General features: G+C 44.2%; 1 protein-coding gene across 4 annotated transcripts; it reads left to right on the top strand.

The window, feature by feature from the left end:
• The first annotated feature begins 184 nt into the window (after positions 1-184).
• LOC133617197 (major histocompatibility complex class I-related gene protein-like) lies at positions 185-17,223 on the top strand. 4 transcript variants are annotated; one of them, XM_072914918.1, is made up of 8 exons: positions 185-420; positions 10,194-10,460; positions 13,926-14,177; positions 14,356-14,658; positions 14,892-15,380; positions 15,580-15,692; positions 16,237-16,297; positions 16,415-17,223. In XM_072914918.1, exons 1-7 carry the CDS (start codon positions 366-368, stop codon positions 16,282-16,284), a joined length of 1,527 nt encoding a protein of 508 aa, XP_072771019.1. In that variant the 5' UTR covers positions 185-365; the 3' UTR covers positions 16,285-16,297; positions 16,415-17,223. The 4 variants fall into 4 exon arrangements, with proteins under 4 accessions (XP_072771019.1, XP_072771018.1, XP_061832999.1 ...); XM_072914917.1 differs by having other exon boundaries at positions 16,237-17,223; XM_061977016.2 differs by having other exon boundaries at positions 199-420; positions 10,194-10,263; positions 10,331-10,460; positions 15,580-17,223.
• Positions 17,224-24,944: the final 7,721 nt, after the last annotated feature.

Consider the following 24,944-nt stretch of genomic DNA (forward strand, 5'->3'; position numbering starts at 1 on the left):
TTTACTTCACTAATTACTTTTTCAAATATTTAATATGCAGTATTTACAATAATATGAATATTTTCAGTTTTTTCACAAGTCTTTTTTCTTCTTAACATGTATTCATGTTAAACAAATAAGGCGTCCTGGACGGCAGGTACCGTGGCGTGATGACGTCAGGGTGAAGGTGCGAACACGTGACACCACCGTGGCGCCGAGCGACATCATCACGCTGGTGGCTGGACGCAGGAGGAGGAGGAGCCTGCAAAGGTGTGACCTCCATCGCCCGAGTGGCTTCCGAGTCATTCAGAGGACCTAGAAGAAGACGACAGCTTCATTTTGCTTTTGTAAAAGAGTCTAGTATCTTTTAAAGTTGCACCGACATCATGAATTTGTTGTTTTTCGTCCTTCTGGCCGTGCAAATGCAGAGCGTGTCTCCCGGTGAGTTGTTTTTATTTACAACTTCTTTGTAACATCTTAAGTGGACTGAAGTTGTTCCATATTCTTGTATTATTTTTATTCTTTATTCTTCTGTTGATGTATTTTTATTAATTGAGACTTTTATTAGTAGATTGCACAGTACAGTACATATTCCGTACAATTGACCACTAAATGGTAACACCCCAATAAGTTTTTCAACTTAAATCAATTCATGGTAATTGTAGTCTTACTTTATCTCATTATTATTTTTGTCAACACTTTTTTCTTGTCTTTCCTTCGTCATTGAATAAGTTATCTAGCTACACAATGTCTGTGACTTTCACTCCCTGTTATAAAATGTTACTTCAACACTTTTTAATGCCAACATAATATAAATGAGTGTGGATTTATATTAACCACATAAATAAAGTATATTAAATAGATAGATAGTATTTTATTGATTCCTTCAGGAGAGTTCCCTCAGGAAAATTAAAATTCCAGCAGCAGTGTACAGAATTGAGATCGAATTTAAAAAGTAAAAAGTAAATAATGTGGGTATAAATAGAAATAAAATAGAAAATATAACAATAACAATAAAAATAAAAAGCAACAATAAGAATAAATGTATAACAGTAAAAATAAGAATATAACAGGAGAAACTAGGCATTAGTGACCATGTTATGAAAATGTATTGCACTGTTTTTAATTGCTTTTTAATATATGTTGATGATATGAAACAGAGCTCAAAAACACTCTTTGTTGCTGTCGGTGTTTCATCCACCAAAGCGCTTGTCTGGTATCTTGTCATAAATCTGCTCTTCGCTGTCTTTTGACATGTCATGAATTAAAAAGTATGGATAGATGGAGTCACAGAAGGGTGGCTAACGATGGTGAGGGAGGAGCTCCAGCTGGGCTGTATTAAGATGCTGGTTATTGTATTAGCCATGGCCCTCACCAGACCCCTTTAACCGGGGTACGTGCCCCAGGATAAATGAGCTGCATGCCAGTATTGGGGGCCCGGAGAAAACAAAAATTCAAAACCAAATGAAACATTATTGCATGACTACTGTTGAAGTCCCGTAATAATGAAACAGCGACAGGGTGGCAGGAATAGGAGATAAGAAAGAGGGAGTTAAGGTCTGGAGCCTTTTAAGCTTACTAACAAGTTGTTATCAAGTTTGTTAAAAAATGCTCTTATGAATTTACATTTGAGTGTTTTTTTTTTTTGCTGCTGCAGAGAAGGCGAGTCAGGGTGCTGGAGGATGGGGAGTGGGAGCGGGGTGGGGGTGGGGGGGGTGTTGATGAGACAAAGTGGGAGTACGGAAACTGAAACAAGTCAGGAGAGACGACACCCACAAAGTAAAAAATGACCTTGTTAAATAGCAACAGTGAAACACCTTAAAATCTAAAATAGTTTATCACAGCAGTGGATTCCTGCAAACCAAGAAAGAGTAGATAACCTAAATGACAATAAAAAAAAAGATTCTGCACAATCCACGGTGAAATACCGTCAGCAGTGGTTGCCAGGAAGTCACCGTGAAAAATACAGTCACGATGTTTAGGACATGACAGTATGTTGACGTTGAATCCGATAAGTTAACAGTTAACTTTTTTTACGGTAAATGACTATGAAAAAAAGCTGACGTATCGTTAACCTGTTTACAACAAAACTATAGAATTTACGGTACAATAGTGGCCGGTGTGTTTGCCAGGGATTCACTGTAAAACAAGTGAGGGCCAATTTTAATGTTGCCAATCAGCCTATCCCCAGGTGCATGTCTTTGGAGGTTGGGAGGAGGCCGGAGTACCCGGAGAGAACCCACACAGTCACGGGGGAGAACATGCCAACTGAAAACATAAAGAGCCCGGGATTCAAACCCAAGACCTTCTCCCTGTGAGGCATAAGCGCTAACCACTGTCACACTGTGCTGTCCTGTCAGCAAGGGGGAGGACTGGAGCCTATCCCAGCAGCTGCACTGGGGCGGAAGTCGCCACCTTACTGCAGGGCCAACACAGACAGACAACATTTACACACTAGGGACTATTTAGTGTTGCCAATCGACCTATCCCCGAGTACTTCATTTTATTCAACCCACAATACCAGAAATGTGACATAAAAGTGACATATTTGTAAACAAATGATAGTAAAATGTAAGAGTAAACACAAAATGGTTATTATTCACTGTTAAAGGAGCCATATGTAATAATGTGGCCAGAAAAGGTACTGCAATCATGATCAAAATTCTGTAGTCCCCTCCCTCTCTCCCTGACTGAGGTTCCCAGATACACAGCCAAATCCAGCTCGATGGACTGGGCCACTCCAAGGAACTCCCAACTTCCACTGCCTCTTACTAAGGGTTGAGGTGCTGGGACCATACATGCTAAATAGACAAGCGTTTTGTCAATAACAAATCTCTAAACAACATATTTTACACAGACATGTTCAGGATGTATATCATGCCTGCGTACATTATCACAACAGATAGCAACCATAAAGTTATTGTCAGTACTATCAGAAAACTAAGACTAAAACCAACTACAACCAACACTAGCAATGGTTATACTGGTGAGAATAAGTACATACCTGCCAACTTTTGAAATCAGAAAAACCTAGTAGCCAAAGTCCAGGGGCCGCAGGCCCCGGTAGGTCCAGGACAAAGTCCTGGTGGGGGGTTCAGCTTTGCCCCCCGGCGCAAAAATGATTATTAGCATTCAGACAGGTTAAAATGTTGCTAAAACCATCACTTTTCTATCAGTCACAGTGACTTTTCAAAACACAAATATTACAGCAAAAATCATATGGGTTGATTGACATGTTTATTCTGTAAGCTAACTTCAATAGTTTGAAATTATTTTGACAGTTAATGCCAGTTATCCTGTCAACCTTTCACAAGACTTCAATTTGTTAATTGAAAGTATAAACAGTATAAACACTTTCTACAGTAAACAAATGGTAAAAGAGTACTAAACAATTCCATAAAAAAAAAAAATTGGTGTCATTATTAACTTTCTGTCCAAGCGTGTATAATCTACTGCCTTGTTCAATTGTAAAAAATATTCTGTGCCTAAAATTCACATTTCTATCACAATTATCATACTGTAAACATGGTAAGCTAACTTCATTAAAATTAATAGTCCTGTCAATAGCATGGAATTACAATTCAAATGTAGTTTTTTTGTAAGCCTTTCAAAAGAATTCAAAATATGAAAAATTAATGACAATTAATTTAAGCCATCAGACACTTGAAAAGTGGCACATCACATCTCTAATGTAATCATTTTAACTTTTCAACAGAAATAGCACTGCAAAAATATTAAGGACATACTTCTGTATTTTGGTAGTTATGCTGTCAACATTTAACAAGATTTCTTCAACTTGGACTTGAAAGCATAAATAGTATAAACACTTTTAACAGTATAACAGTACTAAACAATTCCAATAGATAACATTGGTGTCATTACCTTTTTGTGGCTAAAATCCAAATGTATTCTATCATACTGCAAAAATGATATGGTAACTTTATGATAAGTTTACTTCATTAAAATGTAATTCAATAGCATCATTAGCACGGAACTACAATTCAATTGCAGTTTTCTGTAAGCCTTTCAAAAGAATTGAGGAAGAATTAATGAAAATGAATTTTAACAATCAAGACAGTTGTAAATGCAGCACATCACATCTTCCATGGTCACATCACAGTCAATCATTGTGACACAGCTTTGTTATTGTCTATGGTGCACCTCTTCGCTTTCTTGAGCTGCTCCTTTGAGTGGGTCTTACTATGACATTGGCTTCCTGAAGCCGTCATCATCATCTTCCTGGTCATCGGCATTAGACTTGTGTTTTTTTGTCCCAACGTGGTCTTTTACATCGCTAATTCCTCCGTGTCCGATCGAAAAATCTTATCTGCACAAGGTGCAATTCGCGTAGTTTTCACCCTTTTTGGAACGGATAATTATTCCCGGATAGGCTTTTGAATATTCTTCATGGAATGGCTGCAGTTTTGTTTTCGGTTTATGACTTGTTTGTGATTTTTCTCCGGCTGATTCCATGATCGTTCGCTCGTTTGGAAACAATGGCAGCTGGTGCCTCATGCTTGGCAGCGGTGCTATAAATAGCCTCGCGCATGGCATTCGGAATGGCTCGATAGGAAGTTACGGGAAGCAGTGTCGACTGTCAATGTTGTTACGCGATTTCGTGAATAAAACTTAAAATTTTTTTTTTTTTTTTAATGAATGAAAAACCGTATTTTTTATAACTGCAACCATAACCCGGAATAGGTTGATGAAAACCGTACTAATTACGGGAAAACCGGAGTAGTTGGCACGTATGTAAGTAGAGCATGCTTAGCAGCCTAATGTACGCCCAAAACTAAAGAGGAGACATTTTACTAAGGTATGTCTATAGGCTACACCAGGGGTCGGCAACCTTTACCAGTTAAAGAGCCATTTTGACCAGTTTCACAAATTAAAGAAAACAATGGGAGCCACAAAAATCTTTTGAAATTTAAAATGAGATAACACTGCATACACAGTTTTTTTCTTGATTTGTGCTATGTATAAACCAAGGGTCTCAGACACGCGGCCCACACCTTAATATGAAAATTGAATATTAGTGCAGCTCGTGGGTTTTACATGATTGGCGCTTGACAGCATCATACTTGACAAACCTACAAATTTTTCCGGCAGACTACCAAATTCAAGGCAACTTTTCTTTCGAACGTGCCGTGATGGTACAGCATTTAGCGCCTACTACAACCAGCATACCGGCCCGGCCCAGTCACACGTTGTATGGGTTTCAACTTGGTTACGTTAGTGACAGCAATGCATACTTGGTCAACAACCACACAGGTTACACTGACGGTGGCGGGACAAAAAAACTTTAACACTCTTACTAATAATGCGCCACACTGTGAACCCACACCAAACAAGAATGACAAACACATTTTGGGAGAACATCTGCACCGTAACACAACATAAACACAACAGAACAAATACCCAGAATCCCATGCAGCCCTAACTCTTCCGGGCTACATTATACACTCCCCCCCCCCCAGTCAGGGCTGCATGGGATTCTGGGTATTTGTTCTGTTGTGTTTATGTTGTGTTAAGGTGCAGATATTCTCCCAAAATGTGTTTGTCATTCTTGTTTGGTTTTGGTTCAAAGTGTGGCGCATTATTAGTAAGAGTGTTAAAGTTGTTTTATATGGCCACCGTCAGTGTAACCTGTGTGGCTGTTGACTAAGTATGCCTTGCTGTCACTTAGGTGTGCAGGCAAAAGACGCATATAACAAGAGGCTGGGCTGACACGCTGTTTATACAGATTGTAGAGGGCACCAAATGCTGTACCATCATGGCATGCCCTTATTATTGTTGTAAGGGTGAATATTTTTTATTTTTTATTTATTTTTATTTTTTTTGTGTCCTGTCCAGCTTCTCAGGCAAATCATATAGTTGATGTAGATGCCCATGTCGGCTGTTCAGATTTACTTTACAAAAGAGAAGTGTAGGATACTTCTCTTGTTGCCTTATTTGTATTTGACTTTATTAAATGTATTTATATGATCATTTAGTGCAGCCGGGCCGGAGCAGGAGGGGATAGAAAGAGAGAAAAAAAGAAGACAGAGGGGGAAATTGTGGGGATAAGAGGGGGATTAGACAGAGAGACAAAAACAACAACAGCAAACAACAACAATAGAGCAACATCAGCAAATATGACATGTACAAATATGATGGTAAAAGTAATAGCAAATAAGCAGTTAGCGAAAAATAAAAAATAATACAGAAATGACAATGAGCATTATTACATTACAAATGGATCAATACAAATACCAATAGAAATAGCGCTATTGATAATGAACAATACCAATAATTTACCTTTATTATCAACAATACAGTTGTTTAAATGCAACAATACATATACGTAATGATAACTTGAGATACGAAAGAATGCAGAAAAATGGAGGGGGAGAAAGAGAAGCAACCTACATTAACCTTGTAGATTGTTATAGTCACAATAGGTTAAGCTTTGTCAGTGTGCCATGTGTTACACCCAGTTTACCCTATGGCAACAACGTTAATATATGTTTGATGAAACGTGATTATGTGCATGAGTGTAAGTATGCATATGTACTTGTATATGTACAGAATGTGTATATGTGTTTGTACAATGAATGTATATGTACAGAATGTGTATATGTGTTTGTACAGTGAATGTATATGTACAGTATGTGTATGTGTATGTTTGTATATTGAATGTGCGTGTGGATGTACGAACATTAGGTAGGTAAATATGTACTGTATTTGTGTATGTATGTGGGAGCGTAGGTACCTATGTACGTATGTGAGCATATGTGAATTTGCATGTACAATACATTCGACTCCCAGAGTGCGTGGGAGCCAGAGCACGACCCCATCACCCCCGAGAGCCCAACCCACAAACAGGAGGCGTGGTGCCCAGGGAACCAGGGACCACCGCCCCCACGCAGCCAAGCCAGCCAGCGACAGGAACCCCAGAGCCCGACCCACCGTACCGCCCACAAGGGCCAGCAGCAGGCCGCAGACAGACGCACCCGGCAGAGGACAGGGCACGAGAAAAGCAGGGGACAGCCAGACCCCAAGCCAGCGAGAGACCACACCCCACACGGGCAGAAAGGCGAGACGCCCCGCCCGAGGGACCCAGAGACTCCCCGCAACCGGACAAGAAGACCGCCCCCGCCCCACCGGCAACCGGGCCCCCACGAGCCCACCCCCCACCCCCGGAGAGCGCGGCGAGGCCATCCCCCGGCCACCCCACCCAAATCGTCCGCCGCAGGACCACCCAGGCACAGGGCCACGGGAACCACCCACCCCACCCGCAGGGACCCCAACGATGGAGATGGAACAACCAGCAACCGCCCCGCCGAGCCCCCCCCCCTGAGGGAGGGGAAAAATTAAAAAATAATATTAATAAAATATATTTAAAAAATAAATAAATAAATTAATTAATTAATTAAAAAAAATAATTAAAAGAAGATCACAGACATGCTGACAAACAAGGTCACTACCCCAGCAACTGGCCGACTCGCAGCACCCCGGAATACCTTGCAGCACCAAGCTACCACAATAGACGCAGGGACTAGACCCAACAGGCCCCAACCAAGACGGGCACCCGGAAGGGATGGACAGCGGGACCCAGGAGCTCCAGACACGTAGTTCGGATGCAGTAGCCTGAGGCGTCGACCCCCGTCTGACAGGCAGGCCCAGAGCGTACCCCCAGAAATATACATACATACATACATATATACATACACATACACACATACATGTATACATACCCACACATACACATATATACATATACATACACATATGTACACATACACATATATATACATACATACATACACACACATATACATACATATACACAGTTCGTCAGCCCCGACAGCCATCACGCGCGCGCGCTGCCACCAGTCACAACCACACCCCTGCACCAGACCCAGCAGCCACGGGCGCCCACACCACAAACAAACGGCAGCAGAAACAGCAGCCGCAATAACCCCAGACAGCCAGCACCAGCCAATCAAATCAAAGCGATCAAAAAAAAACTGCGACCAGCAACCACACGCCACCAGGGCCACGGAGACCAGCCGGCGCCAGCCCGCCAGTCAGCCCGAACGCCAACACGCAAACAAGAGACACCAACAACCCCCCCAACCAAAAGGCCCCCAACCCCAACCCAAACCCGCACAAACACACCACCGCCCAAACAACCGAGACACAGCATCCAGACCAGACACGGGGGCTGCGCCGCCACCACATCAAGTCACCAACAGAGACCCCACAGCGCAAGGTCGGGCCACACGGGCACGGACCCCACCCAACAGGAAGTGAGACCCGCGCGACGCCACACACAAATAAATAATAAGATGTAAAAAAAAATAAAAAAAAAAATAAAATAAAATAAAAAATAAAATAAAAATAAGTAAATAATAAAAATAAAAATAATAAATACATAAAAAATAAAAAATAAAAAATATATATAACAATAATAAATGAATAAAAGCCTGGCAGGCCACCAGACCGCAGTCCCCGCCGGCCGACGAGGCAATGAGGGGTGCGCCGAACCCCAAACCCCCCATGCATGTGTACAAGACCCCCAGAGTGTCTACTGTGTAGTTAAAATTAGGAGGTCAGCCGTTACAGCCGACCTCCAGTCCCTATTGATGTGTGTACTGTAGCGTGAGTGAGATATGTATGCTTGTGGGATCTAATAATGCGATTAAAATTGGGGGACATCAAGGTCATGGTGGGTCCCAACCAAGCCAAGCCCCCCAAATCCTAAGTGTCTAATATGCAGCTAAGATTGAGGGATGGACGAGCAAGGGACAAGACAGGAGGACTGGAGCCCCATTGGAGGCATCCTCAACCCCCCGCAGGACAATCCCCAAAGTCCTATATATGTGTGATTGTGTGCGCTATAAGTAGGAGGAGTAGAGGGCCCGGACATTCCCCCCAGTCCACGCGGCCGACAACCAGGAACTACGGCCAGGAGGCCGCCACCCCCCGCCACAGCCCGTGACCCACACCAGACCACTTTAACGTGACGCCACGCGAGCTCTCCCCCCGCCAAACAAAGCCAGCCCCCGCCCCCCCCAACCCAACCCTGCAGAGCCCATACCGGCAACCAAACGCAGAAAAACCGCACAGCCCCCACGCCCAATGCAAACACCGCATCCCGGCCATCCACACAGCAACGTGCCCATACGAGTCCCGGCCAGGGGAAAGAGCCCCCCAACGGGGGAAGAAGCCAATGCATCCCGTCCGCCCGCCAGCCCCCAAACCAGCCGGCAAGCCAACACCAGCCAGCCCCACAACCCCACAAGCGCACAGACACCAGCCACAGTCCCCCAACCACTCCAACCCAACACAGCGATGCCAACCGCTGGTATCACCGCAGCAACCATCACCACCACCGCCCGTCCGCAGCGTAAACACCCGCGGCCGCCGAAACCAAAACAAAAAAGCGACCGACCCCGTAAACCACAACAACGCACACCCCCGGCTACCACCGAGGGGTAAGGGTGAATATTATTCCCGGGAGTTTTCTGCGAGAGGCACCGAAATCCAGAAGTCTCCCGGGAAAATCGGGGGGGATCGGCAAGTATGCAACTGAGCCGCATCAGAGTGATCAAAGAGCCGCATGCGGCTCCGGAGCCGCGGGTTACCGACCCCTGGGCTACACGAACAAGGAATTATTTTATCATGTGATTTGTCTGTCTCCATACCTTTCATATTGTCATGATGACATTCTTGGAACATCTCACATTTTGTGAAAACTGTTGCGTCTCTAAGCTGCAGGATTGATTGATTGAATTAAACTTGTATTAGTAGATTGCACAGTACAGTACATATTCCGTACAATTGACCACTAAATGGTAACACCCGAATACGTTTTTCAACTTGTTTAAGTCGGGGTCCACGTTAATCAATTCATGGTCGAGGTAGCTGAGACATGACGGAGATGACCCAGTAGAACAGCAAAGGACTGGAGAGAAGTGCATACAATTATAATAAGAATACAAATGTTTTCAGCAGGTTTGTTGGTTTATAGCAAGTTATTAAAATTTGCAAAGTTGTTATTAAAATTTCTAATGAGTTTTGAAAAGTGTTTTCCGAGCAACTGTTAATACAAAATTAATAAAATGAGGATGAAAACATAAACATTTATTTTTGATCAAGAACACAATTTGATTTGCGCTTTCTAAAAGATTGTTTATGATTTTTTTTTTGTCATCTTGTTTTTCTTTCAGTGATTCACTACCTGTCGTATTTCCAAGATATAGAATCTGAAGATTCACTCATCACAAAGTACAATGAATGGTGCGATCTGGATGCAGATGTTATTTGGCAATATAACAGCACCAACAGGAACGTCCTACCCCAACAGAACTGGATGAAGAAGATCACAGCAGAGGATCCACAGTACTGGCAGAGAGCGACAGAGACCAGTGTTGCTGTTGAGCAGTTCTGCAGAAACATGTATGAACCTCACATGAAGTATTACACCAGCCCTGAAGGTTTGTTTATGTTGAACTTTTGACAGTAAAATATGTTTAATGTGATATCACAGATATGTTGTCTCTTTCCATTCCAGAATGAACTTTAAAAAAATACAAGAATTGTGTATTTGTGTGTGAGAGAGAGAGAGAGAGAGAGAGAGAGAGAGAGAGAGAGAGAGAGAGAGAGAGAGAGAGAGAGAGAGAGAGAGAGAGAGAGAGAGAGAGAGAGAGAGAGAGAGATTATTTTTACTGAATCTGGACTCTCGGGTACTCGTCTCAGTCAACTCGTTCGCTTACTTATACCTGCTACCGCACGCTAAATTAAGAAAGGGAACCAAGTAACAAGTTGTGTAAAGTTACAAATCTGCCGCTTGTCTCAAATCTGTTATGGTTGGACTAAGGGGAGGTGACGGCAAACAGACACCAGGGGGCAGTATGTACAATTTATTTATTATATATAATAAATATATATAATAATAATAAACAATACAACTAAACTATAGATATGGAGTGTGTGACTAAAATACAAGAGTGTGTGTGGTGTAAGACTATGTGTGTAGTTAACTGAAGTGAGTGTTACCAACGTGTTGAACGAGATACGAGGAAGTCCATGGGGCAGGCAGGTTATCCGGGGCGAGAGAGAGGCGTCGGAATCCAGGGGCGAGCAAGAGGTCGAGGAACGAAGGAAGCAGTCAGAGTCCAGAGGGAGATCCAGGGGGAAAATGAGACGCACAGCTCACTTTCCAGGCGACGGAGGGTACTGCGGGGACACGGGAGAAGACAAGGGACAAATCAAGGCACGGAGAGGAAACACGAATATAGCATAAAGCTTGTTGCTTGCGGTACACCATGAGAAAGCTAAGTTCCCGCGCCGATCCTTGGGTCCACTGGTCCTTTATTGAGCCTGCCCTCATCAGACCCAGGAGTGTAGATTGCCGGTGAGTGAATGCAGCTGGTGGCTGCTGCAGGGCGGGGACGCGCGCGGCGCGTCCCTGGATGTGCGCACCCGTGGGCGTGTCCCGAGGTGCGCACAGACGGATGAGCGGCGTTGGCAGGAGCCTGAGCCGTAACAGTATCCCCCCCCCCTATGGACAGATTCCAGTGTCCCCGAATCCACCGAGGACGAGTCTGATGGCGGCGGCGAGAAGAACGCCGCTGAAGCCGGCGAGGCGGGCGACCAAGGGACGGCCACCATCTTGGCCGTCGGGAAGGCGGACGTGATTGGTGCCATGGTGCGTCTCGCCGGAAACGAGGATATGACGTCGGCGGCGGCGTGGAAGCGGCAGACGTCGGCGGCGGCGTGGAAGCGGCAGACGTCGGCGTGGAAGCGGCAGACGTCGGCGTGGAAGCGGCAGACGTCGGCGTGGAAGCGGCAGACGTCGGCGTGGAAGCGACAGACGTCGGCGGCGAGGAAGGCGTGGAGGAAGACGTCATCGGCGAGGCAGGCATGGAGGAAGACGTCATCGGCGCCGTTGAAGCGGCAGACGTCATCGGCGCCGTTGAAGCGGCAGACGTCATCGGCGCCGTTGAAACGGCAGACGTCATCGGCGCCGAGGAGGGCAGCTGAGGAGTTGGCCGAGGTGCTGAAGTCGGCGGAGCAGGCCGAGGTGCTGAAGTCGGTGGAGCAGGCCGAGGTGCTGGAGTCGGCGGAGCAGGCCGAGGTGCTGGAGTCGGCGGAGCAGGCCGAGGTGCTGGAGTCGGCGGAGCAGGCCGAGGTGCTGGAGTCGGCGGAGCAGGCCGAGGTGCTGAGGTCGAGGCCAGCCTGGGAGCTGGTGGAGACGTGGGGGCCAGCCTGGGAGATGGTGGAGACGTGGGGGCCAGCCTGGGAGCTGGTGGAGACGTGGGGGCCAGCCTGGGAGCTGGTGGAGACGTGGGGGCCAGCCTGGGGACTGGTGCTAGCTCGGAGACTAGCCGAGGGACTGGTGCTAGCTCGGACGCTAGCCGAGGGACAGGTGCTAGCTCGGACGCTAGCCGAGGGACAGGTGCTAGCTCGGACGCTAGCCGAGGGACAGGTGCTAGCTCGGACGCTAGCCGAGGGACAGGTGCTAGCTCGGACGCTAGCTCGGGGACAAGTGCTAGCTCGGACGCTAGCTCGGGGACAAGTGCTGGTAGCGTGGTTGGTGGGTGCGGCCAGGCAAACTGAAAGATCGATGGTAGCGGTCTTGCTGGCCGCAGCTGTGCTACCTCACCAGCACGGCTGTCGGTACCAGCCCCCCCCCTCCAAAGGCGGATTCCAGACGCTTCCAGTAGACTGAGGAACAGACACTGAGGGTGGAAAGAGGGTGTCCAGGCGGCGAGAAAATTCCTCCTTGCTCACATCACTGCTAAACATGCCTTTCCACGACAGTTTGGCAGGACAAGACAACTCCTCCGGTGTGGAGCGAAAAAAAGAAAAAGACATGGTGAATGGGGCAAGAGGCAGAAACATTTTTTTTCACAGGGGGCGGAACTAAAGTCACTGGGGGCGGGGCTAAGGAACTGTGCCGTCAGGTCCTTTAATAATTTTGGCGGGAACTTACTGTTATGGTTGGACTAAGGGGAGGTGACGGCAAACAGACACCAGGGGGCAGTATGTACAATTTATTTATTATATATAATAAATATATATAATAATAATAAACAATACAACTAAACTATAGATATGGAGTGTGTGACTAAAATACAAGAGTGTGTGTGGTGTAAGACTATGTGTGTAGTTAACTGAAGTGAGTGTTACCAACGTGTTGAACGAGATACGAGGAAGTCCATGGGGCAGGCAGGTTATCCGGGGCGAGAGAGAGGCGTCGGAATCCAGGGGCGAGCAAGAGGTCGAGGAACGAAGGAAGCAGTCAGAGTCCAGAGGGAGATCCAGGGGAAAAATGAGACGCACAGCTCACTTTCCAGGCGACGGAGGGTACTGCGGGGACACGGGAGAAGACAAGGGACAAATCAAGGCACGGAGAGGAAACACGAATATAGCATAAAGCTTGTTGCTTACGGTACACCATGAGAAAGCTAAGTTCCCGCGCCGATCCTTGGGTCCACTGGTCCTTTATTGAGCCTGCCCTCATCAGACCCAGGAGTGTAGATTGCCGGTGAGTGAATGCAGCTGGTGGCTGCTGCAGGGCGGGGACGCGCGTGGCGCGTCCCTGGATGTGCGCACCCGTGGGCGTGTCCCGAGGTGCGCACAGACGGATGAGCGGCGTTGGCAGGAGCCTGAGCCGTAACAAAATCAGATCTATTTTTTTCCTTCCTGCCCGAGCTGCATCGTAAGCTCGACAAAACGAACAATTCACTCGCTCATTCGGTAAGTCCCTCTGACTCACCAATTAAAGGACTTGAGTTTTACTAACTCCCGAGTGCTTTAGCAACACTCAAGTCTTGAGAAACTTGTTTGAGAAGAGTGACTCGAGTACCCAGATATTCTTCAGTGAGTGACTCCTAAGAACTGAAGTCAGTAAAATGAACCTAGTTTCACATAAGTACTTTGTGTTACTCTCTTAGATACTTACTTCGGTGTGTGGAGTTCTGGATGCCAATGGGATGACGACACTGATGAGGTCACAGGTTGGTATTGGGAGAGGTTTGATGGAGAAGACGTGAGGAAGGCATGGCTATGGACCGCAGCAAAAGAACAAGCAGATCCCCCCAAACTGATCTGGGATGATGGCAGAGCTCCACCAGAATACTACAAGGACTACATTGAGAATTGTCCTTCTGACTTGAAGAAGTACTTGGCGGTCCTATTGAGAACAGGTGGAACCATACCTTTCACTTTCACATTTGTAACCATGTTAGCTTGTTCCCTATAAGAACATTACTAGCATTACAAACTATACTCTTTTCATTCTCTCTCTTTTTTTCCATCTTTTTTCCTCCCACACTTTCTCTCCATATTGTCCTCTGTTCATATGTGGCCTCACTTCCTGTGCAGACCTTCCAAAGATGTCTCTAAACCAGAAGACACCGTCTTCTCCAGTCAGCTGCAACGCAACAGGTTTCTACCCCGACAAAGCCGTCATGTTTTGGAGGAAAGACGGCAAGAAGCTCCTTGAGGGTGTGGAGCAAACAGAAATGCTCGACAACCAGGACGGAACCTTCCAGATGTCGGTGAACCTGAATGTGATGGGAGACATGGAGGGCAAGTACGAATGTGTGTTTCAGCTGACTGGTGTCAAGGAGGACATCGTCACCAAGCTGGAGAGCAGAAGCGTTCTGAGCAACTTGAGCAGTGAAGGTGAGATAGACACATTTGGTTAACTTGCACAATGATGTAGATGTTTCCCATCAGAAGTCTAAATCACTATTTTCCATCCATGCTATGTAAGTAGCACACTACTGTTTCAGCTGCTACTATGTACGACTAATTCTTGGTCCAGTTATCAACCCTAACACAGACAAACAAACCCATTTATCAATTTATTGTGGGAATCACTTTTAACTTTGTGCTTGATAATTTTTTCTATCCAGACCTCAATACAAGCTTATCTGGTGACACAAACACTGAGAGCCAAGCCACGATCCGACCTTATACCACCAGTGGCAGCTTCGATGTCACCACTGAGAGCAACCAAAACACCACCCGACCTACTACCACCAGTGGCACCTTGGATGTCACCACTGAGAGCAACCAAAACACCACCCAACCTAGTAGCACCAATAGCACCTTGGATGTCACCACTGAGAGCAACCAAAACACCACCCGACCTACTACCACCAGTGGCACCTTGGATGTCACCACTGAGAGCAACCAAAACACCACCCAACCTAGTACCAATAGCACCTTGGATGTCACCACTGAGAGCAACCAAAACACCACCCGACCTAGTACCACCAATAGCACCTTGGATGTCACCACTGACAGCAACCAAAACACCACCCGACCTAGTACCACTAGTGGCACCTTGGATGTCACCACTGAGAGCAACCAAAACACCACCCAACCAACTCCTGAGCTCAGTAAGTCCAAAGATCATCTGGAAGGTAAACAGAGACAATTAGACTGTTTCAGACAATAAATATGGGATTTTAACTCAACGCCTAAATATATGCAGGCTGGTCATGTAAACATTGAGAGAGGTGATTGGATTAGTACAAGAAAGCGATAATAATCATTTTACTGAACTTGCAACCGAGTTGTGCCTTTTTCTCTCAACAGACAAGGTGTGCATCGGCTGTGTTGTTGCCACGGCGGTGATCCTTACAACGGTGGTCTATCTGTCGGTCATCACCATCATCATCGTGATGGTCAAGCGTTACAGGAAGAGACATGATGAGGGACATAGCTTCTCTGTCTTCTTCTCAGTGCAGCATCAGTCTCTGCACTTCCTAAGATTAATGTGAACCTTCTGCAAGAGCACACGAGATAAAGTGTTGCGTATCTAACTTTAACATGTGTTCTTGTGATAAATATCGGAATGAGACATGATCCATATATGTTAACCTTATGATTCGCGACCGGGAAACTCCCGTTATTGTGTCCTACTTTTCTGACACCTTTCCCCTTTAATAGTGTTTAATAGTAATAGTTTAAGTTTTCCTATAATGGAACCTTGGTTTTTTTAAATCCTCACCGACAGCACAACAGAATTTCTCCTCATTTTCAGGTGGCATCATGTGTGCACATTTATTTTGCTGACTCGTTAAGAATGAATCAAAGTCAGGAAAGAATAGCAGCACTCTGCTTCTTCATGTTTCTGAGTCTCACCTCAAAGATCTGATGGGAGAGATGAGGAACCTTCTGGTTGTACTTCACCATAGGTGAGGTGTTTGGTTAGCGCGAGTAACTCGGTAACGGTGCGGTGTTTGTCCGACAGCTCCCGATCGGGCCGTCCTTATCTCAATGAGTACGCTGCCTGAGTGAGACACGGCAGATGGTGAGTTAACTTACAAAGATTGTTTGCCCTTCCAAATGTTCTTCGGACTTTGGGTGAAGATGATCTACAACTTGGATTCACTTTTGTGGGTAGTATGCTGTCATCTTCTTCCTACAGGACTGCTTGTGCACTGGAACACTGAGATGTCTCCATCATCATTTCACTTGGAGATGAGATGTACTTTGTTCTTCATGATACATTAGTGTTATACTCATGTTTTACCATGCAATGTCTCCTTTGGATGCTTAGAAAACGCGTTATGATCATATCATGTTTTTGGTGTTTCCTCTTGATTTTAATCTGTAAATTTGTGCTGAAATGCAAACTAAGAGTCGTGGTATCACCACTGTTTATATATGAATATCATGTTGTGTCACATTTATTTCAATAAATCAATTTGTTCATTCTGGCTCTTAAAGGAAGATCAGTCAGAAAGTTATGTTAAGAGAAGAACACATGAAGAGAACAAGAGAAACAATTATGTTTTTTACAGCACAAACTGAAAGCCAACTAAGATTAAATACCTTAGATGAAAGCATAAAGTATTATATTTTGGTATCACCTTACATTACTAATAATAAGCTCCATGATATGCCAAATATAGACTTGTCAAAATTCAAGTGCAATGTTCTTGTTCTGTTGGTGGACACTCGTTAAAAGCAGTACCATTCCAGTGTGACCACAGCATTGTCATTTTATTTTAGTTAAGTCATTTCAGGGTTTTACCTTTGACCAATAACCTTTAACAGTTAATTTTGTTTGACCAGAGTGACAATTCAAATGTTAAAAAGTGAGATGCCTGCATTACACAAGTGATATTAATCATGAAAATTAAGATTGTTTTTCTTTTTGCAGTGGCAAGCTTTCTTAAGATTTTTGTATGAAGAATGTTAAAATAACATTGTTAATTGTGTCGATAATAAAGATTTTTTTGATTGCAATTCCTGTTTCGTTGATTTCTGTGGTTTCCAATGGAAAAGCTGGTTTTGAACCAAACAGTCAATACATTATCTATCGTAACTTCATTTGACCCTCGGGGACTCCTGACCTTTATTTGGGACAACAATTGAGCTACCAAGGGGCAGCAACACAGTATTTTTAATGATATTGACAACATCCATCCATCTTCTTTTACTGTATACCAGATAAATGACATCCATGTTCTGTCGGTCTAGACACCAAGGTGCAGAGACTGGGGATGGCATGCAGGTAAAAAGTGTGTTTAATAGTAAAGAACACAAAAGATAGTGCACAAGGAATGCTAGCACAAGCAAAACAACAGAATGCATAGAAGCAAGACTACGTAGTCACAAACTGATCGAGCAGCATGTTCGGGGCAGGCTGGTATAAAAAGAATCCTAATTGGCAACCTGAAACAGGTGTGCCCAGATTGCTAATCGGGGACAGGTGAGGGAGACAGCACTCAGTTTAGTGGCAGAGGCAAACAGGAAGTAGAACTGAAAATAAGAGCACTGGAAAGGAAACACTACCAAACACAGTAAAATAAATTAACAAAGTCCAAACCTGTCATGACATTCATGACAGTAGCCGCCATCCAATAACAGATTCCAGATGTTTAAAGGAGCCATGTGTAATAATGTGGCCAGAAATGGTTCCGTAGTCCCCTCCCTCTCGCCCTGACTGAGGTTGCCAGATACACAGTCGAAACCAGCTCGGTCGACTGGGCTACTCCAAGGAACTTCAAACTTACTAGGGGTTGAGATGCTGGGACCATATCAGCTGAACAGACAAGTGTTTTGTCAATAACACATCTGTAACCAACACATTTTACACAGAAATTAGGCTAGTTTCAGGAAGAAGTATGTCATGCCTGCGTACAATATCACAACAAATGGCGATCGGCTGCTGCAGTCCTCACCTCCGACCATGAGTTAGTTCCATCTTCCCTCTTTCCTTTCTTTCTCAACGGTACGCTTCCAGGTGGTCTTTGGTCTTCCCTTTCTTCTTTTCCCCTCTGGTGCCCAGGTCACGGCTATGCTGCAATTGTCTTTGTGGTCCTGCCTGCAGATTCTGAGTATTTTCGTAGGCATTTGTTATGGAATACGTCAACCGCCCTGTTATCTCCTCTGTCCATTTTCCAGGTTTCACACCCGTATAGCAATACTGGTACCACTATTGTCTTGTACAGTTTTAGTTTTGTTCTTCTTGTGATGCTGTTGGAGCTCCAGGTCTTTCCAAGTCTGATGAATGCGCCTCTCACTTCCGACAGTCTATTCTTCAGGTACTTCATGCCGCCTCCCTCTTTACAAACTGTGGCTTCCAAGTAGGTGAACTGGTCTACCTCTTCAACATCTTGTCCATTGATTTGGTTTTTTTCCTGGTTTCTTGCATTGATCCTCATTGTTTTAGTCTTTTGTGTATTGATCCAGAGCACTACTCGCCAGGCTTCTTCATCCATCCATGTTGTTTTACTCTGCATGTGCTGTTTTGTGGAGGACAGTAATGCTACGTCATCTGCAAAGTCCAGGTCGTCGAGTTTTGATGTCATCTTCCTGTCATGGCGCGGGCTCGAACCCGCTTTTCTCCTCTGTGTTTCATTGTTCTTCCTTGTCGTCCTCCCCAGCAATCTGCCTTCGTCCCCGCGTGATGGAGCTGTGCGCCTCGACTTCCCTTTTGGACTTTGGACTGCCACCCTCGATCCTCGACCCCTTGCATGGACACGGACTCTGACGCCTCTCTCTCACCCTGGATCATCTGCCTGCCCAACGGACTGCCTTCCTGCCTTGTTCCTTCTCCTCGTTTCAACATTTGGTAAAACACTACAGCTAATCACACACATAGCCTCACACACACAACTTGGATCTTGTCACACTCCATTTCCCCCTGTTTAATTTATAGTATTGTTTGTTGTTATATATATTTATTAATATATATATACAGTATATATAATAAATACATAGAGCAACATCGCCCCCTTGTGTCTGTGCTGTCCAGAGGTGTGGACTCGAGTCACATGACTTGGACTCGAGTCAGACTCGAGTCATGAATTTAATGACTTTAGACTCGACTTTACAAAATGTAAAAAGACTTGCAACTCGACTTAGACTTTAACATCAATGACTTGTGACTTCACTTGGACTTGAGCCTTTTGAATTGACATGACTTGACATGACTTGCTACTTTCCCCAAAACCCAAAGATGAAAAAGTTATTCGGGAGCGCTCCGTATTTTTCATTGTGTACTTGTCTATCAGCGTTGCGTGTGTCAGCTGGTGTGGTCTCAGTACAACAGCCAATCAAATTAGATCTACTTTGTTTTCATCACACAGCATTCATCCAATCAAATTGCAGGACAACCATCGAAGAAGACATGTCCGAACCACACGCCAGTGAACAAAAAATGATACCTAAAATAATTTTGTTTGGGTATAAAAATTACGAGGTGGTCACCACAAAACAGTTTGCAGTATGCAACACATGCGGTTCGAAAATTACTGATGGAGAGGCAACGACTTCCAACTTCGTCCGGCATTTGAAGTTGCACAAAGAACGGTAAGTTTTGAATGTAAGATAACGTTTATTGGCTAAGTAACGTGACTTTTATTTGCTGTGTAGTTAAATCAGAGAGGCTGTAAACTCACTGCTAACGTTATAACGTTATTGCAAACACGGGAATCTGTCGCAGTTCACTACCTTATTCATACTTTTTGTTCAGTGATTTTTTTTAAGCAGGGTTACGTTAGTCAATATATCACACGTAACGTTAGACGGCGGTCAGCAGCACCGCGTATTTTAGCCACCTAAAAAAAGACAAAAATAGTAAAATAAAGGTCAGTTAAAATGTATACTATATTATGAATATGTGTACCGTTTTAGCTAGCTTTCTGACATACTGTTGGTTGTTTACCTCAGTGGTCCTCAACCACCGGGCCGCGGCCCGGTACTGGTCCGTGGATCGATTGGTATCGGGCCGCACAAGAAATAAATTTTTTTCTTTTCTTTTTTTAATGAAATCAACATAAAAAACACAAGATACACTTACAAGTAGTGCACCAACCCAAAACAACTCTCTCCCCCCTTGTTCTGGGCATTGAACATGAAGACTCTTCCTTCACTGTTCCGAGTGGCCATGAGAGTCTTGGCAGTGCCTGCCTCCAGTGCTCCAGTGGAGCGAGTTTTCAGCCATGGTGGCATCATACTACGCCCCCATCGTGCACAAATGACTGACAGACTCTTGGCTAATTTGGTCTTTTGCAAATGCAATGCAGCATAGGGCCCTGACGTGAGTGCCGCAAAGCTGAACGCAGGTGGAAGAAGGACAAGCTTCAGGTGTCACTCCAGATTTTAAAAGACTGTTGGCATGGATATCAGAGCACAGTAAAAGAGGCAAAAAGAGAACATTTGGCAAACATTATTGCCTCAAATAGTCTTGACCCTCGTGTTTTATTCAAAACCATTGACTCTGTTCTTAATGCCCCTCAGCCTACATGTTTGGAACCCTCCTCTGAATTGTGTAATGCCTTTTTAGAGTATTTTATTGATAAGATTGCCACAACAAGGGCTCTCATTTCTGTTCCGACCTCTGACCCTTCTGTCCCCTTTAACTACTCTGCTGTTTTTAATCAGTTTGAGCAAGTGACTCTGCGGCAGTTACAAGAGTTAACTCATCATATGAAGCCCTCAGGTTCCCCCCATGATGCTGTCCCTCCTACCTTTTTTAATGAAGTGTTTTCTTGCATAGGGCAGCCTGTTCTTAATATTTTAAATAGCAGTCTGTTTTCTGGAGTAGTTCCTACCAGTTTTAAACACGCTGTGGTTCAACCGCTTTTAAAGAAACCTGGTCTGGACAGTTCAGTTTTAGCCCATTTTAGACCTATTTCTAAGCTGCCTTTCCTCTCAAAGATTTTGGAGAAGATTGTTTTTACCCAGTTAAACACTTTTTTAGAGGACTGTGATATTTTAGAAGTCTTTCAGTCTGGGTTTAAACCCCTCCATAGTACCGAGTCAGCTTTATTAAGGGTTTTTAATGACATCCTTCGAGCAACAGATTTAGGTGATCATGTAATTTTAGTTTTACTGGATCTAACAGCAGCATTTGATACGGTGGACCATAATATTTTAATTAGACGCCTGCAGCATCAAGTGGGCATCTGTGGTACTGCTTTGAGTTGGCTGAAGTCCTATTTGACTAACAGGACCTTCTCTGTGAATGTTGCTGGATCTGAATCCTCCGTTGCTCCCTTGACATGTGGGGTCCCACAAGGCTCAGTTTTGGGACCACTTCTCTTTTCTATTTATTTACTTCCCCTGGGCTCAATCCTAAGAAAGCATGATATTTCTTTTCATTGTTATGCCGATGACACACAAATGTATTTTCCATTAAAGAGAAATCATGCCTCTTCAATACAGCCATTACTTGCCTGTCTTGAGGATATCAAGGCCTGGATGGCCCTAAACTTCTTAAATTTTAATGAAAAGAAGACAGAAGTAATAGTGTTTGGACCTAGTGGTACCTGTGAGCTCCCCCCTGTTGACTTTGGCCCTTTGGCTTTGCACGTTAAGCCCATGGTCACCAACCTGGGCTTTCGTATTGACTGTGATTTTAAATTGGACCGTCAGATTGGCACAGTGGTGAAAGCCAGCTTTTTTTATTTACGTCAGCTGGCCAAGGTTAAAAACCTTCTTTCTAGGCAACAGTTAGAGACAGTAATCCATGCCTTTACTACATCTCGGCTGGATTACTGTAACTCTTTATATTTTGGAATTAGTCAGTCCTCCCTCTCACGTCTGCAGCTGGTCCAAAATGCAGCTGCCCGACTTTTAACTAACACAAGAAAAAGAGAGCACATTACTCCTGTTTTAGCCTCCCTCCACTGGCTGCCTGTGTCTTTTAGAGTCCATTTTAAGATTATCTTACTCGTTTTTAAATCCTTACGTGGTCTTGCCCCACCTTACCTCTCTGAGCTGCTCCATCTGTATGCCCCCACCCGGTCCCTCAGGTCAGCTGATCAGCTGATCCTGGAGGTACCCAAAACAAAGCGCAAGCTCAGAGGGGACAGAGCTTTCTCTGTTGCGGGTCCCAAACTCTGGAACGATCTCCCTCTCCATGTGAGACAGGCCCCTTCTTTGGCTATTTTCAAGACCCTTCTTAAAACCCATTTTTATTCACTGGCTTTTAACCCAGCATGAGACTTTGAACTGTTTTTAGCTTTTAACTTTTTGAACTGTTTTTAACTTTTAAACTGTTTTTATCTAACAAACTGTTCTTAGGGTAATTTATATTTGCTTTTTAATTGTGTATTTTTATTTCTGTTTTAAATGTTATTTTTTAGTCTGTCCTTTGCCTCTATTTCTTTGTGGTGTACAGCCCTTTGTTTTTCAACTGTGCTTGTTTTTAAAGGGCTTTATAAATAAAGTTGGTATGGTATGGTATGGTATATAAAAAGTACAACTTTTTTGTTATGTTCACGTATATGTCATGTTTTTTCAATGTTAACACTTTCGTACAAATAAGTACATTTGCACTTTATTTTTCAATGTGTTTGTTCTGTAAAGGAATGAGTTAATGTTTAAAATGACTGGTTAATAGTGCTATTATAAAGTGCAATGTCAGCACAATTTTCTTTCCTGCAATTTAAAATGCACTTGTTTTAATAAAGAAATACAGCGTTTGAAAAGCATACACAATCTGTGTTAATATATTAGTCTGTGGTTAAAAGGACTTGAAAGGACTCGAAACTCAAAATGCAGGACTTAGGACTTGACTTGAGACTTTCCAGTCTTGACTTTGGACTTGACTCGGGGCTTGCCTGTCTTGACTCGGGACTTGACTCGGACTTGAGGGCAAAGACTTGAGACTTACTTGTGACTTGCAAAACAATGACTTGGTCCCACCTCTGGTGCTGTCTCAACTCCTCCTGCAAAACATAACACTTCCAGCGAATTCCATTCTCTCCCTCTAAACTGTTCTTCGCATTATCCAATCCATCACGATCAAGAACAGGAATCCGGACATATTACATCCTTCTTTGACACCGGTTTTAATGTTGAACCACTCACATGTTTCTCCATGGTCTTCTCTGTCGCACTGGAAGTCTTCGTAAAATGTTTTCACCATTCTCACAATCTTCTCTGGAATTCTATATTTCTTCATAATCATCGACAGGCTTTCATGGTGGACAGAGTCAAAAGCCTTTTCGAAATCTACGAAAGTCATTAATTGTGTTGCTTGCCACTCGTTAACCTGTTCAACTTGGTTTCGCAGTATGAAAATAAGTAGAGCATGCTTAGCAGCCTAATGTACGCCCAAAACTGAAGAGGAGACATTTTACTAAGGTATGTCTATAGGCTACTGTTTCAAACGTTTCAGATTGCCATATAACTTGGTACATGTAGTCCACAATATGCAAACACAAATGAGGAATTATTTTATCATGTGATCTGTCTCCATACGTTTCACATTGCCATGATGACAGCCGTGCTAATGTTGAAACCCATTTCCTCAGCGTATCAGCATGTTGAGAAGGAAATATGCACTGACACTACCCATATCCACATCGGTTTGTATCTGCGTTAATAGAACCCAGTTGGAGCTGGGACGCGTCATTTTTAATCTCCTTTTTAATTAGTCCAGAGTCGGGAACCGGGGTGGATCACTCGCCTGTGCATCGGTTGGGGACATCTGACCCGTCTTCGCTCGGGATGGTCTCCTGCTGGCCCCACTATGGACTGGACTTTCACTATTATGTTAGATCCACTATGGACTGGACTTTCACAATATTATGTCAGACCCACTCGATGTCCATTGCACCCGGTCTCCCCTGGAGGGGGGGTGAGGATTTACCCACATTTGCGGTCCTCTCCAAGGTTTCTCATAGTCATTCTCATCGACGTCCCACTGGGTTGTGAGTTTTTCCTTGCCCTTATGTGGGCGCTGAACCGCGGATGTTGTTGTGGCTTGTGCAGCCCTTTGAGACACTTGTGATTTAGGGCTATATAAATAAACATTGATTGATTGATTGATAGTTTAATTTTCTCATTAAAAAAATTAATAAAGTCATCAACCGAGTGGGTGGAGCTACTGGGGGAGTCCTTTGTTGGGTTAACGATTCGACTGTACTGAACAAATATTTAGGATCGTTTATATTGAGGCAGATGAGATTGGAGTAGTAATTAGTTTTAGCGAAGGTAAGCACGTGATTATAAATTATTAGATTATCACTCCATGCTTGATGGAAAACCTCAAGTTTAGTCGCACACCATTTGCATTCCAGCTTTCTACATGATAGTTTAAGATCTGGGGTTTGTTCTGTAAACCAGGGTGTATGCCTTTTAGGGGTCTTTTTTTACTTTAGTGGTGCTATACTATCAATGGTGTTGCGCATAGCGTCATTAAAGTTGTTAGTGAGGTTATTGATAAAGAATCAGAATAGTTTTTATTGCCATTGTTTGAGAACGGGTTCATAAACTAGGAATTTTTCTTGGTGCAATCGTGCAACATAAAACACATAACACAGATTTGGTAATAACAAGAGCTGTAACTGAGCTATCAGATCTTGTTATAGACTTAGAAGGAATTCAAAGGAGCTACTGTTGGGAGTTATTGTTCGTGTGCCTGGTGGCCGAGGGGAAACAAACTGTTCAGGTGGCGGGAGGTGTGAGTCTGGATGGACCTTAGTCTCCTGCCT

Source organism: Nerophis lumbriciformis, linkage group LG16 (genome assembly GCF_033978685.3).
Source record: "Nerophis lumbriciformis linkage group LG16, RoL_Nlum_v2.1, whole genome shotgun sequence".
NCBI lineage: Eukaryota > Metazoa > Chordata > Actinopteri > Syngnathiformes > Syngnathidae > Nerophis > Nerophis lumbriciformis.

Bases quoted from the DNA above. Each gene is read 5' to 3' on its own strand.
- LOC133617197 (XM_061977015.2), top strand. From the start codon at position 366: ATGAATTTGTTGTTTTTCGTCCTTCTGGCCGTGCAAATGCAGAGCGTG. The intron at 10,461-13,925 runs GTTTGTTTATGT...TTACTCTCTTAG, and splicing joins GTATTACACCAGCCCTGAAG to ATACTTACTTCGGTGTGTGG. The intron at 14,659-14,891 runs GTGAGATAGACA...TTTTCTATCCAG, and splicing joins GAGCAACTTGAGCAGTGAAG to ACCTCAATACAAGCTTATCT.